Source organism: Antrostomus carolinensis, unplaced genomic scaffold (genome assembly GCF_000700745.2).
Source record: "Antrostomus carolinensis isolate BGI_N321 unplaced genomic scaffold, ASM70074v2 scaffold21895, whole genome shotgun sequence".
Lineage (NCBI taxonomy): Eukaryota > Metazoa > Chordata > Aves > Caprimulgiformes > Caprimulgidae > Antrostomus > Antrostomus carolinensis.
Window position 1 is genome coordinate 50868 of NW_010318710.1, and position 14928 is coordinate 65795.

The following is a 14928-nucleotide window of genomic DNA, read 5'->3' on the forward strand; positions in this document are numbered from 1 at the left end:
TCATACAGCAAAGTTCAGAGATCAGTGGAGAGATGGCAAGGTGTCATCACACACTACAAACTGTATTGCTTCATGAAGTAAGCCTCACCAGCTGAATGCAAAAGCATACATCCAGGAGAAAAAGCTCTTGAAAAATAAGAGAGAAGATTCGCTGCTCAAGAAAGCTCAGCTCTGAGGGGACTCAACACTAACAACAACTCACTAAGAATAAGTGGTCGGATCAAGACAAACAGTTCACTCCTTGCTTCAACCGCTAGCAATGTCCAGGGAGCACATCTCACTGGTAATTGCAGGGAGTACACTGTAAAACTCCTGCTCTTTAAGCCTAACAGGAAGCTATGGTGTCACAGCAGCTTTCTCACTATTGGAAGCCAGCAGCAGGTAATGCAAATTTTCATTTATTGTGCTTTAACAAGAGACAAAGCAATACTACAGCAAGACAAGTTTTCTTTCCAAGATGAAACTTCTGTGTGTGCCAATGCCCTTAAATGAGGCTGTGTTAAGAAAGTCACTGAGAGGGAACCCTGTCCAGCATGCAACTCTCAACACAGGTGGGTGATCAACCCCAACAGCATCCCTGCAGAACAGGTCCCTCAGTGTCCACCGTACAAACCCAGAGTTTCGATAGTCGTGTCACAGAAAAGACAGTTGTGACATTGTGTCACTCCAGTCACAATTTCGATATTAAAATACCACAGTGTTGCATTCTTAAGCAGCACCAACAATACATCAGAGCTGGCACATTAAAGTTTGCTTTACATTCCCAAGCACAAGAGACCTAAATTAGAAACAGGCAGGCAGAGGGAGTGTATGGCATCAGACAACTCTGCGGGCTGCAAAGGGAAAGAAATTGCTGGCAGTATTGTATGGACAGATTTGCACAGCTGGCATGTGCTTCCTTTCAGCTGGCAGCAGGACCTTTCTCTTTATGGAGGGGAGGTCCAGATTTGTTTTCTTGTGGGAGGAAAACAGACCCTCTGTCCTTTCAAGGAAATGTACCAGAGAAGCCCTAGAAGATGCACTCACTTCTGCTAACTTGCTCTTCATGCTAATAGGTTGTCTGAACAAACACCAAGCTCCTGATATGGCTAAGCTGCACAGTGGTCGACTCAGCCTTCAACTACAAGACCAAAATTAAACAGGTATTTTGAAGAGCAAGTATTTTAATCACCGAGCCTGGGATCTACCCAAATGAGAATAAACATGTTTTGTATGGAATTCAGTGTAAGGCACAGTGAAGAAAAACAATTGCAATAGGCTGCCACAGAGCAGGAGTGGAGGAGGCAGAAGTAATTTTTTGAGTTCACCAATATCATATTCAAGAAGTGTTTCGACTCCCTAGTGCGGAGTTAAGCTTCCTCGTCTATTTGTACAGATGGTCTACCTTTCCCCTGGATTATGTGGCTTGCTGTGTAGCCAACAAACTGTTCTCCAGACCTTGTACAACCTAAGGAGTCCTCCTTTTCTTCTGGCTGCAATTTCAAATTTAGTCCTTAAAGACAGTAAAGGTATCAACTCTTTTTCCAATTTGGCTTTTGCTACTCCTATCGAAGACTGTTAGTGCATATGCTTGATAACTGTTTTTAAAAAAAACCCACTCATAAAAAGGAGCCCCTATCTCCTCCCTATAGTCGAGTGCTTTGTTCTTTTTAAGTCTGAAAAGGTGAAAAGCTGGTAGTATAAGCTCTTCACAGGGAATGCAAGATTCTATTATTTACATCCACTTTATGCACTTTGAAAGGAAGAAAACTAAAAAGGCAAAACATTTTAGGGGTCTGAATGCTGATAAATCAAGTATACAAAATAAACAAACTACAAAGGAAATTCACACACTACATGCCTTACTATACCTGTGGAAAGTAAATGTAGCTTCATAGGAAGTCTAATGTTTTCCCCTCTTTTTAAGGAAAAAATCTTTACAAGGAAATCCTATTCAAGAATCAAGTTCTTTATCTGACAAAGGGAGACTATTCTCTCAAAATACTTGAGAACATTATTTGCACATAGAGCAGTCAGCACACTACTCAGTATCTCAAACACCCATAAACCAAATCTAATGTACTTCACATTGCTCTTTTGGGTATACCTGCGATCCAGTTTGTTGGTATTTAACATTAACATTAGCAAGAAGTTAACCTGTGCCAAGAAAAAGTGTTAACACATTTCTTTTAAGGGTACTGTTTTAATAAGACATTTATTCCTTCCGGAATTTCTTAGCTAATTAGGCCTGATAGAAAAAGCTCATTTTTGGAAGACTTCATAATTAACATGTTTTAGGAATTTTGGAGGTCAGAACTCTGTTCTGAAAAGCTCCTTGAGCTAGTTTGTACATTTCAGTTAACATATCACTAAAGATCATCAAGCCACCTTTCCCAGCAAAGTATCCAGGGTAGGAACTACCAAGGTAGAGAGTCTGGAATCCCTGGTGGCTAGCTGAGGCACAGCCCCAACAGGGCATCTAATAGCAATTAACGTACGCACCCATCGGCAATTTCTGTTTCTGACACTAAAAGCATTTCCTGTCTTTTCTTTCAGATGCCAACCCAGTCTGGCTGCTCACATAGCAGGGGTCAGAACTCACGTTCCCTCGTGTCTCAAGCTGGATGTTCAGTCTGGTGGAACGGTGGTCAGCATGTCTTGCAAGAGACCAAGCTTACAGCCTGGCTTTAGACTCACCTTTTCAGCAATGGCTCAATACAATATCCCTAACTATAACAAACATAACTGATTAAGTCATAACAGACTAGATTATTATGTTAAAAAAAAAAAAAAAGTTAAGATCCAAATTGGTATTCTCTTTACAAAATGTAAAGAGTCAAAGTAAAGAAGCCCAGATACAGAGAAGCAGGGAAATTCATCTTACCAACTGTTTTACTTTAACCACCTGCTGAGCACCTACTGGCTGCGCAACGATGGAGTTTGGCTGTGAGATTTTAATACTGATTGGAGTTCCAATGACTGGTTTCAGAGGCTGGAGAGGGGTTGTTGCTGAAGATGCTGCTGTAGAAACCAGCAGTGGCTTTGCAGACTGGAGAGAGGACGTTGCTACCGCAGAGGTGAAGACTGGCTTGACAGTTTGGATAGCAGTCAGCCCAGATGTTGCTACCGTTGTGGTGATGACTGAAGCTGCAGGCCGAAGGGATGCTGTCACCACTGCAGCGGCAGGAACAGGCTTCATGGTCTGCAGAGAAGCTGTTGCTGATGCACTGACAAGGACTGGTTTTATAACCGGAGAGGCTGTGACCGTTACAGAGGCAGACACTGGTTTGATAACTGGAAGAGAAGTTGTTGCTACAGCTGAGGTTGCCATTGCTATTGAAGGAGCTGGTGCTGCAGAGGTACAAGTTGAAACAGCTTCTTGGGTTGGAGCTGGCTGCTGCATACACTGCTGGATAAAGCTCTGAGCATTGGGCATTAGCTGTCGTAAGGCAAGCATGCTTTTCTAGAATAAAAATGAAAAAACATTGGACGTAACATCAGTAGATTCTTCCACAATACTGATACATTAGCAATTGAATCTTGTTCCTCATCTTCCAATTTAATTTTTCATGATATAATAAACTGCTTATTCCAAACAAGTTTTGCTAGAATTTAGACACCCTTAAATTGATGACAATATTGCTCGGTCAAGACCATCTATAGCGAAACTCACCCATAACTTTATTCTTTTGTTTAGATTTTTCAATTTGAAATTTGTGTTCTAGAAAAAGACCATTTTAACCGTTTTACTATCTAAAAAAATCCTGCTTTGCCAAAAAACCCTGCTATATTTTAACAGCTGTGTTTACTCCATGGAGCCTGCCTGACAAAGAACTACAAATTATCCAATGAAGTCAGAAACAAGCTCTGAAGATATGAGCACTTCTATACCATACAGTGTATCTACACTAGGGGGGGATACCACTTTAATAATGTCTGTATAGCTGCAGCAGCACAGCTTAAGCTAGATAGTTCTCTGAAATGAGAGAACATTGGGAAAGGTATCTGGCAACATCTCATTTTTACTACAGCTATGTTTGAGAAGGTTAATAGACAGAATAATCTTCAAGCCCTCTACAGATTTTTCTCCTTGACTATTTACAATCTGTTATGGCTCAGAACCAGGGGAAATCAGTTCTGCAGCTACCTGTATATTCTCTCAAACCTTTTTTTCCTCCTCTAACAGTTCCTGAACTCTGTAACAGAGTCTCCAGCATAGCGTTGTTCCTCTGGGCTTCATGCAAAAGGAACATGTTGCCTCACATGATAATATAGTGAGTGAACAAATTGTTTGGACACCTAGACCTTCTGTGGCACACCCATCTTTAACGTTCACTTCCTTTTCTTTTAAAAGGCTGCTCAGCTTTCCCCATGCTCCTGATGCAATTTATTTACCAAAAGCATCCAGTACAGATTTGAAAATCAAGCAGGCTTTACAGCCAAAGTCACAGTACTTTTCCACCTATTGGAACAGACAAAACAAAACACATGCAACAACTTCATCAAAAGCCTGCAGCTCAAAGATAAGAGACAACTCCATAGAGTCCTCCCTAAAATTCCATTTCACTAGCTGAAAGTCAATTGGCAATAAGCCCTATCACATTTCTTTCCAGACTCAAACTGCAAGCTTTTCCCCCACAAACAAGGCCAGCACCAATCCTCAAAGCACCTTAGAGAAGTGCTCCTGAAGTCACCTTCCAGTTGGCACTCAGTCCTGTCACAGCTGCCCAGCATTACACACCAATTAAGTCTGGTCTGTATCAACTGCACATCCTGAAGGTATTTCAGGAAAAAAGCAATCAGGGTGCAAGATGTTTTAAAGGATGGTAATACTATAGTCAACTCACATTGTTTAGTCACTGTCACAGTCAACGTTTTTGAAGTCATACTATTTCATTGTTTATAGAGTACAACATGGAGAAAGCAACTTGGCAAGGATTATGGGTTATGGATACTGCCCAAAACAGGAAAGCCAGGATGATACCAGTACCTGGTAGCATGCCGCAGGAGAAACCTGTGATAGCTCTGCTGTGATGGGTCAGAGCCTGACCCACGCTGATGAACCCAACTTAACTTCTGTGGAACTGCCTCAAGGTCTGTGCACTACCTGTGGAACTCTCCACATTGTGAGATGGCTCATTAACTCCAGCTGAGCACCTCCACAAGTGCATGAAGGACAGCACTGTGCCTCAGCTAATAAACCCTCGAGCAACCCAAAGGGGTAGAAGCCCTAGCAAGTGCTGCACAGACACCTCTTGGCTCAGCTCCTCTGCATTAACTAATCCAGGGCCGTCAGGGCACAGCAGCTCCAGATGAGGTCTAGGGGTGCCAGACTTGGGCTAGATCTGTGTGGAGCTACGCACATGCAGCCAACCTACATCCAGTGGTGTTCATCAGCCAGGGCCTTGCAGAAGGCAGCTACACTACTTCTGAAGCCAAACTTGCCCTGGCAGTCAGTAGAGCTCTGCTGAGACTGCACCGCTCACGGAAAACCTCTGCCAGTCACACTGACTCTGCATTCACAACCTGGTCCTTCTGCAGCCAGAGCTACACTGGATGCAGGAAGGCCCATACTCTAAGCTATCTTTTTTTTCCCTTTTAGCTTTTGCATCAGCTTTTAAGAAACCTACAGGGAATTAAACAGAGAATAAGTAAGTGACTGATATGAAAATTTTATATCAAGCCCTGCAGAAAAGACAGGAGTCTTCTAGACTCAAGGCAAACTTTCTAATGAAGCATTTAAAGGCTGCCACTGTAACAAAAATATTAATCCCATACTTTAACAGATTAATATCAGCCATCTGAAGTAGTATCATAACAATGTGATAACATTATCACACGCAGTTATATGTGCTGTCAAACAGAGGAAGACAAACTCCAGAAAAAACTCCGTCCCAGCTTTAGCACTTAACTGTTCTTCCTTGATTCTCAACTGTGCCTATAGTGAATGGCACAGGAAAAGTACAGATCTATCAAGACGAAGAATAGTGTGCAGTGCAATTAAATATAGCCAAGTTTTCCCTATTTTCACGGGAATTAATGCTTGCTATGCAACAAAGATGTTAATTTTTATTTTGATTGTTAATAATTTCCATTCTACTATATGACTTAAAAAGTTAAGACTGCTTTTTTTTTTTTTTTTTAAATTTACATGTATGTTTGCTTGAATGGAGGCAGAATTATCCTGGGTTACTCTTCCTAAGTTGCAGCAGCCCTGTCAGACTTTCTGTAGAAAGGCATGGGGTTTTTTTCTGCCTCCAGTTAAACACAAACCAGCAGACAGATGAATACTAGCTTTATGTAGATTCTTTGAGCTTAATTACTGCATAAGCTGTGCACAGCTTCTGTTGTCAGTCTTCTGTATTAGAATTTTGTACAGTTACAGTTTTGATGGGAAAGTAAAATCCTCTCCCTCACAAAAAAAATTGTCTTTCCAAGAGCAAGTCATGCAGGGCTAGGTTAAACATCATTTCCTCAACTGACCTGAGCACATCTATTTGAATGCTCTCTCTCCTTTCCTTTTCCAGTCCTCCTCCCTCCCCTCGTTAAACATTACATATCCACAATCAGACACTTACCTTGAGAAAAGGAACTAAATACGGTTGTGGAGATGACTTGAGCTCTATGTATAACTTTTTTGTAAATTCTTCTGGTTCAATTTTTGCTTCCTAAGAGGGAAGTATAATTACTATGGTAAGTTAACTATGAATCTACAATATTTTTTTCCCCAGATGTATCAAAAATTCATGGAAATTTACATTATTGTGGAACTGTTCAAAGTCAATACTCAAATGTTTTTTCCTCTTGTATTTTCAAACAACAGATTTTAGGATAGAATGATCTTGTATTTAGATACGGTATTATCAGATTAAATTACTTTCTTAGACAGCAGGCAGGTAACACACTTAAGGATACTTGATCAAAGACCTCACTGAAGTGAGCTGACAGAAACAAGTTTATAAGTAGCACTGAGTACCTCATTGTTATGCAGAAAGTACTTTTTTTATGTAAAGGTAGTTTATCTGCATAAAGATCAATTTAAAGAGAGAGACAAAAGACAACTCAGTATTTTTTGTAAGACAATTCTAGTCTAATGCACACATAGCAGAACACTTAACATGGTCTTTCAAAAGCAGGAGCATCTGGAACATCACTTCTGCATACCACTAAGGTAACAGCCCTCTGGCTTGCAGAGTACAGTCTCCTTTGCTTTCTGCTCTGCCCCAACACAAACACCTGACTCAAGGGTTTGGGAGGGTTAGGAAGCTGCAGCAGACTTCTGAGACCCCCTCACTCGCTGTTTCAGTGCCACCACGAAGGGGCTAAGGTGGTGGATAGCCCCAGACACTGCTGCCCTTTCTCACCCTCCCAGGTGAGACCCTGACAGAGTCACCAGAATGTTATCTTCTCCAAGGAAGTACAAACACACAAAGAAGAGGAACCCCACCATCAATCTCTTGTCTCTGCAGAGAAATTACTCCTCTCACCCATATTCTCCTTCAGAAAAACTGTTCCAAGGAGTTACTTGACCAGAGCAGGGGTTTTAAGGACTGTATGTTCACAGACAAACAGAACTTGCTGTACCTCTCCTGTTTAGTTGTTTAATCTGATGCCTGTTAGGTGTCACTGAGCTGCAGCTACAGATCACCGAGGTCTCCCCAGTACAAATGCAGTGATTTGGTACAGTACATCTCAGTGCATACAATCTGAGTGCATGTCACCCACTTCATGAGATGCTGCCTTAATGACCATTTTACTTTACAGCTGCCATTTACTCATTTCTCTCATGCATATGAAACATTAATTTATTTTACATTTCAATCATATATACATATGGAATGGCAGAACAGCATTTTTTAAATATCATGTAAAGCAAACAAATGCACAGTTAAATGATGCATTAATGTCTGGCAACAACTGTTCTTAAAAAAAAAAAAGTACTGTAAGCACAAGAAGGAACAATTCTAGTATCTTCCTACAGAATCAAGGTGTATAGTCCAGCAGGGACACAAAAGCAGATGAAGAAGAGGAATCAAACAGTTTTGCAAGGCTGCATCTTAAAACAATCTGCTCTCTGAAATTACACCTCTGTCTACACCATGCTTTTCTAGACTGAAAAGTCCTTTGGTACCATTAGCAAAGTCATCCCTCTCCACCAGCCCACAGCCTTCTGCTACAGTGGAACAACAAAACAGCAGCAGCGGTCAAATGCCAAGACAAGAAGTGGCAGGAGAAATTGTTATCAAGAAAACCCAGCTGTGCTGGGTATAGCACAAAGCAGCATACAGAAGCCACCTGCAAGGAGAGAGAGGTTGGCAGCCACCACATTATTTTCTCCATCCCACTGTCTATAGACATAGATAACGCCATGCTTGTTCTGCTGGAGCCTTGCTATCAACCTGTAAGTCAGTTCTGTCTTGGAGTAAAACAGTGGTATGGACTTAGCACTGCACAACAACCTCCACAGTAACACTCCTGCCATTGAGGACTCATACTCTAACATGGAGGGGGAAAAAAAAAAGCAGCTCAGAGCCAGAAGTTGTGTTAACACTATCAGCTCCTCCTGCTCAGTTACCTGTGTGCATAAAATGAAACAAGAATGTGAGGGATGGCAGGGAAATACACCATGGGATCCAGTTAAAAATAACAGTTATAATGTAAGACTTAAAGAGGGTCAGATGTACTCAGCCACAAATCCAACTCTTCAGTTGTTTGTTTGGGTTTTTTAGTTTGTTTGTTTTTTTAAAAAAAGACGAGGAACAAAACTATGATGAAGTCAAGGTCAGAAAATGATAACACAAATGATGCAGACTTTGTTTTAAAAAAGTCTCACCAGTAGATTTTGCACCAGATTCTTCACATTCTGCCCCATCTCAGGGGCTTGAGGTCCACTAGATGCCAGCTTTATTAGCGTAGCAAGAAAATTCTTGCATTTCTTCACATTCTCTAGCATCTCCTAGTGTGGAAATAAAGAGAAGACTGTTAGATGTTGCATTGGCTTTCCAACCTCTGATGAATATAGAGAATGTTAATTTTTAATTAAACTTTTTTTTCCTTACTGTAGAAGTGCTGGTCTGTGCTACTGTTGTGCCCTCTGCTTTCACAGAGACTGCCTTTTGGGAGATAGCTTGTGCAGGTGGTCCTGTAACTGGAAGCTTTACAGGTGTTCCAGTACTCAAAGGCTTTACAGCAGTAACTGTAGTAACACTAGCTGTTGTAGCTGCTGGCTGAAAAGAAAAATTAACACTTTTCACCAAAGGCTAACATGACAAACATACTGTATTCCACCAGCATATTAAGATAGCACCCTCACTCCACACTACTATTTAAAACATAACTAAACAATTTTTTATTGTTTTTCAAGCTGGGATTCACTTACCTTGAGAAGCTCTATTTAACAGAGTAAGCGACAGAACTCTCACAGCCATAATTTTGTTTTTAGAAATGACCAAGGCTCACTCAGACTGACAGTCTGCCTGCAACTTCATGTGAAGAAAGGTAAAGTTGTCTCGAAGAAACTAATAGATTAACTTTGCCAGGCTCCTACAGTCTAAGACTAATGAATTTTGAACAAAACTAAGCCAGGTGATACTACTCTGAAGTAAGTCCTTAAGTGTTTATTTATCTTCCTTTCTTCTCCTGTAGCTCCTCTCCCAGCTGCAATATCCCTTACTTCTCCTATAATACACACAGTAGGCTAAAGATGTCACGTCCACTTTGGAAGGATGCATGCACCAGCAGAAACAGCCAGCTCAGCAAATGCACCTAACAAGTTCTTCCTGCCTTTTCCTTGTGGGCAGCAACGTGGATCTCTCTACTCTGCCCAGACACAAATCCTCACAAAATTCAGTTATTTTAAGATCTCTTTTAAAAATCTCTTTAGAATTTACCAACAGGTTCAGAAGCTCCACCAACAGGAGACTAATAAAGGTTTAGGAAAACAATAAGGACACAACTGCCTCTCTCCTTTGCAAATCGGGCTAAATAGTAGTTTCCAGAGAAAAACCTACGAAATGGAAGTATTTCTACTTCAGACTTTAGGGGGAGCAGGGGGAAGAAAAAAAAACCCAACACACTTCTGATACAACAGAATACAACATGAGTAAAAGACTTTGCCTCTGCAAAAACCACTACTTTTGATTTCTCAACTTGAAAACTAGAAAGCCAGAGTGAATATGTAGGTTACAGAAAAGCAAGAGTTTCAGGTTAGTATTTGAAACCTGAAGTTGGGTGTCGTTTTTCCTTGTTGTTTTCCTTTTGTAGGCCAAATTCTAGGTTCAGATCTGTGCTTTCACTGACTTAAACACGACAGTTTAGTCCAGCAATCACAAATTAATACTTGCTAATTTCATTAATGATAAGACAGTAGCACAAGAGCCCAACTTACCCTGTCACAGATAAAATAAAAACTAATCAGAGTTGGACAGACATCATGTAGAGTATCAAAGGGCTTTTTTAAGTCTTTCAGGACATGGAAAATTAATGAACAAACCTTTAAAGCTAAAGCAAAACACTGTCACTTTTGTCTTTTTTTTTTTTTTTTCCTTTTCCTGGGTGGATCCCCCCCCTTCAAGCTGCTGCCAGCTTGACATGAAAGAAGTGGGCAGCTACCAGAAAGCTTTCCAGCTTAGGCTCCCACTGTTGGTAACACTTTAATAGCTCTCTGCAGGATCTTTGCCACCACCACTGCCTCTTCCAAGGATAAGGCTCAACAGCTCTAAGACCACAGGGAGGCAAACTGGGCAAGAGAATCCCACAAACAGATGGAAGGGAGGAAGGCAGAAGAGGACAGAGTACAGATCTGTCAAGCTGCAGTGCCCTGGGCTTTTAAAAGCTGAAAACATGAGGTTTTCAGGAGCTGATCTCTTGCAAATTCCAGCGTGTTTACACATCAAGACCAGGATGGCATTTTATCAGCTGAGGGAGGGAACAACAGGAAGTCTGCTGGACCCTTTTCCCACGAAGATGAATATATGGGAATTAACTTCTGTCATCTGCCCTCATAACCTTTTTCACTACTGACAATTCTCATTCTCACTTCAAGCAACAGAGAAACAGTCGCCACAAAAAAATGGCATTAATCCTGCATATTTTGAAGTCATTTCAGGAGAAGTGCTCTGCATCTAAATGAAAGTGCCTCAGCATGATGCTAATTAGATACTTTGCAGCTTTGTTACCCCATCTGGGAAGAAGGTAAAAAATAAAAATCTGTAGGTATTTTGTCTAACCTCAGAGCTTGAACATTCAGGAATGACAACAAATGGAAGTATTTTTGTAGATTAGGAGAATAATCCTGGAGTCAGTAACTAGAGAGAGTTTTGCAGATAGCAGCACTTAGCACAGGCTAGGAGATATACAACCAAGCCAAGGATTATTTCCTCTCCACTGTCTTGCACTTTTTGTGATGACATCATACTTCCACATCAACACTCTTCTGTGGCCTCAAAACACTGTCAAGACTAACATCAGCAAGTTTTTAGGACTGATAAATGAATCCCTTCCAAGGAAATCAGACCCAAGGGCTCTTCCCTTCTTTCCCCAGATGGTTCCTGCAACCTTTGTCAGCACTTTTCTCTTTGTCCACACCAGGACAAGGAGTGAAGTGGCCCTGTGATGTATTCATATTGCACCCATTTACTCTTTATTGTATAAGAGGCTCTTACAGAGGGCTTTGCAAAAGCTCTCTGCAAAACAAAGGGGCTCCAATGAAGCCACTCCAAACAAAACAGCACTATTAATTTTTCCTAGAGCCATCATTCATGCTGTTTAAATACAGCCCTATGGCTCATTAGAAGTGTTCACGTTTCTACAACACAAAAAAAACCAGCTTATAAAAACTACCCCATGTCTATCTCTTTAAATATCTCAGAAGAACACAGGTTAAATTGATTACCTCAAAACTGAACTAAGAAAAAGAACCAAGTCAAAGGCAGATGTAAGTTAAAAACCCGAAAGTTAACAGCATGATGAATCTCAATGTTTATCCACAGGAGTATGAGGATGCAGGCAGCTTCATCCATCAGATAGAAGAAATCTTTACCTTCATCTCCTCTCCCCACTGCAAGGGTAATGTAGTAGATGACTGTTGCTTTTAGATCCTAAAGATCTCTATGCAGAGATCACAAGCACATGGTTTCCAAGCTAGCATTCCAAAATAAAAGTGGGTAAGGAATACTCATTACTGTTCTTAGACACATAGTGTGCACTGTTTCCATCCTAAGCAAAACAGAAAACATTAAGAGAGGCCTCTGGGTTCTCCCCTTTAGCCCCAACATTATCTATTTGTAGTGAGAAGGAAGGCAAAAGAGATCAGAGCTGTGAGTAGTTTTCAGTTGCTGCTCCAGAAGAACAGCAGGAAGATGAATTTGTAAGTCAGACTGTTAGTTACTGCTGTCAGCAAACACATCCCCCAATCCTTCAAACACCCTCAAGGTCAAGAACATACATCCAGCATGTTTTTTTGAATGACTGATCCTGCTTGGTCAACCGCTATAACCCAGTCTCCTTCAAGCTCCTGTTCACAAAGGTTATGTACAAGCCAGACTCCTCCCTGATTTCTCCTGTAGATTATGAGAACAGAGTATTTTAGCTGCAGAAAGAAGCAGTTTTCTTTTCATCACACATGCTTATCCAGAACTTCAGTCCCCAAGAACAGAGGATGAACTGCATCTAGAAGCCTGGTACTCTACAGGCGGCAGGAGCCTCCTCAGAAGAGTCCTACAACATTTTTCTCTGGAAAAAGAGAAAAAAGACCTAGGAAATAAGACAAAAACATTACCTAAAAATAATGAGGCATTTCCAACCACTGTCTATTTATAGACATATCTGTGGAAGCTGTCTGCCAAGCTCAATTAGAGACAGAGGTCTTCAGCCATGACCTTTCTTCAGGTTTTTTTTTGGGGGGGGGGCAGGAAGAAACGTACGCATGAAAACGAGCTTAACTGGTGCAGACAGCTCATTTTCCCCTCAACAACATCTTGAGTATACTTTTTTTCCTTAAGGAATCAGGGAACCCCAACAAAAGATAGCATTAGGAAGTCTCCACCTCCTTGAAAACCTTCAGCTAGGGCTTGAAGGAGCTTGTCACAGGGGACAAGAGCACTGGAAATGGCTCTCTGAACTATTTATTTTATCCATTGTTCATGCGCTTTCTACTGCACTGAGAGAAGATGACACACACTGGCAGAAGCGTAATTAAATTATGCATTTAAAAAAAGACATTCAGGAAATAATTTATTGTGAGGACAAAAGTTACCAAGCATACTGAAAACGAGATTAGAGTTAAAAATAACAAGAAGGCATCCATATTTTCTCCAGTCCTCTCTGTCACTTATTTCACCACACTATAAAGCTTGCCACCTACCTGTATTACAGCAGGTGGCTGAACAGCAGAAGCCACAGTATTTGTTGTCTGAGACAGCGCTTTCACAGGAGTAGCTGCTTTCTTTAGTAACTGGGTGCCAGAGTTCTTAAAAAAAAATTATATGTATATATATATAATTATACAGGTGCAGAGAACAGTTGTCAGGTAAGTCAATGACAAAACAGATACTGATGTTATACCTGCTCTGATACAAACCAAGACACCCACTCTTACAGTAACAATATAGGCATCATTCACATAGCCCATATAGTTTAAACACTGTTCAACAAAGCTATTTGTCTATCAGTTTTATACTCAAGAACAGATTCAGAGACGTTTAGACACAATGTCTAATCAGAACAAAATGGTTAAAGGACGAGCATGTTGGCAAGACCCATGCAGATGGTTACTTTTTTTGTACTTGCTCTTCCTCTTGTGTGCGGACCACACTAAAAGAGATGGAAGCAAAAAGCCAGCAATGCTCAGGGAAGGAAGAACACCCTGGGGACATGGGAAAGGTCCTCAGCATCTCTCAGGTTTGGAGAAGTATCCCACCAGAGCATCACAAGGTTGCTGTTACTAGCAGCAACCATTTAGGTAAGGTTTTTTTGGGTTGTTCTTCATTTTTTTCTTAAAACCCTTTACACCACCATCATCATCAGAGAGGAATTCCTTAATTTGAACTATACCATAGGCTACAGCTCGCAGTTTATTCAAACTGAGAAAGCAAAGCATAGTGACGTTTATCTGCAAAACCAGACACCATCATGCTCTTCAGAAAGTGTTCAAATGCTTATTTAATGCACTGTAACTTATTTGCAAACCCTGTTATAACTGCAATACAAAGAGCTACCTCAAACTAAAGGTATGAGAAAAGTTACCTGCACAGCACATATTCTGATTGCAGGTGTGCTGGTTGGTACAGACGGTCTCACACTTGTGTTATTTTGTGGCTGACTCTGTGTTCGTGCTATTGCTTGTTGAGATACTAGCATTAGCTGGCCATTGCTGCTTCTGATAAGAACAGTTCCTGTTGGAGAAAAATATCCAGACTGTTAGTAATTAAGCAATATTATGGCTTTCTTATGCTTCTGTGGAAGAAATAACTAGACCACATTGACAAGATAATGGAATATTTAGTTTCTTACTCCAAGGAACAGCTGCCAAGAAATGTAAGAGCTAAGTGTACATCAGATTTACTCTGGATCTTATGACAGAAAACAACTCTTAAGTCAAGAGAAAAACTTAACTAGACAGCCACATTGAAACACTATGTGTATACCAGATGCAAATTGCAAAGCAGTTCATCATACGAGTCAAAAAGATAATTTGGACATTAAAAAGACAGACACACTCCACACACACACTGACATTACTTTAACAGTAACTTCTTTCAGCAGTTCTTCAACCTGCAAACTTCATCACCACTATCACATCTGGCTGCCCCCATATTTATTCACTTTCTGAACATTTAGACACATACTTACAGGTGAAGATAAGGTTTAAAGAAAACCTGCAATGGGAACCAAAGCCTGATTAATATCAGTTTGCCAGCCTACATCAAGACCACCTGCCTTGGTCAGAGG

At 40.8% G+C, this 14928-nt stretch overlaps 1 protein-coding gene across 1 annotated transcript in view; it reads right to left on the reverse strand.

Moving 5' to 3' along the window:
• The window catches only part of TAF4B (TATA-box binding protein associated factor 4b), a 58563-nt gene extending 44196 nt beyond the window's left edge, over nt 1-14367 (reverse strand). Inside the window, exons 1-6 of the mRNA XM_029085206.1 lie at nt 14224-14367; nt 13343-13447; nt 9039-9206; nt 8813-8935; nt 6558-6647; nt 2864-3442 (exon numbers count right to left, since the gene is read on the reverse strand). Of these exons, the coding sequence (XP_028941039.1) occupies nt 2864-3442; nt 6558-6647; nt 8813-8935; nt 9039-9206; nt 13343-13447; nt 14224-14337 (1179 nt within the window). The 5' untranslated portion in view covers nt 14338-14367. The remainder of the gene's footprint in view (nt 1-2863; nt 3443-6557; nt 6648-8812; nt 8936-9038; nt 9207-13342; nt 13448-14223) is intronic.
• Nucleotides 14368-14928: the final 561 nt, after the last annotated feature.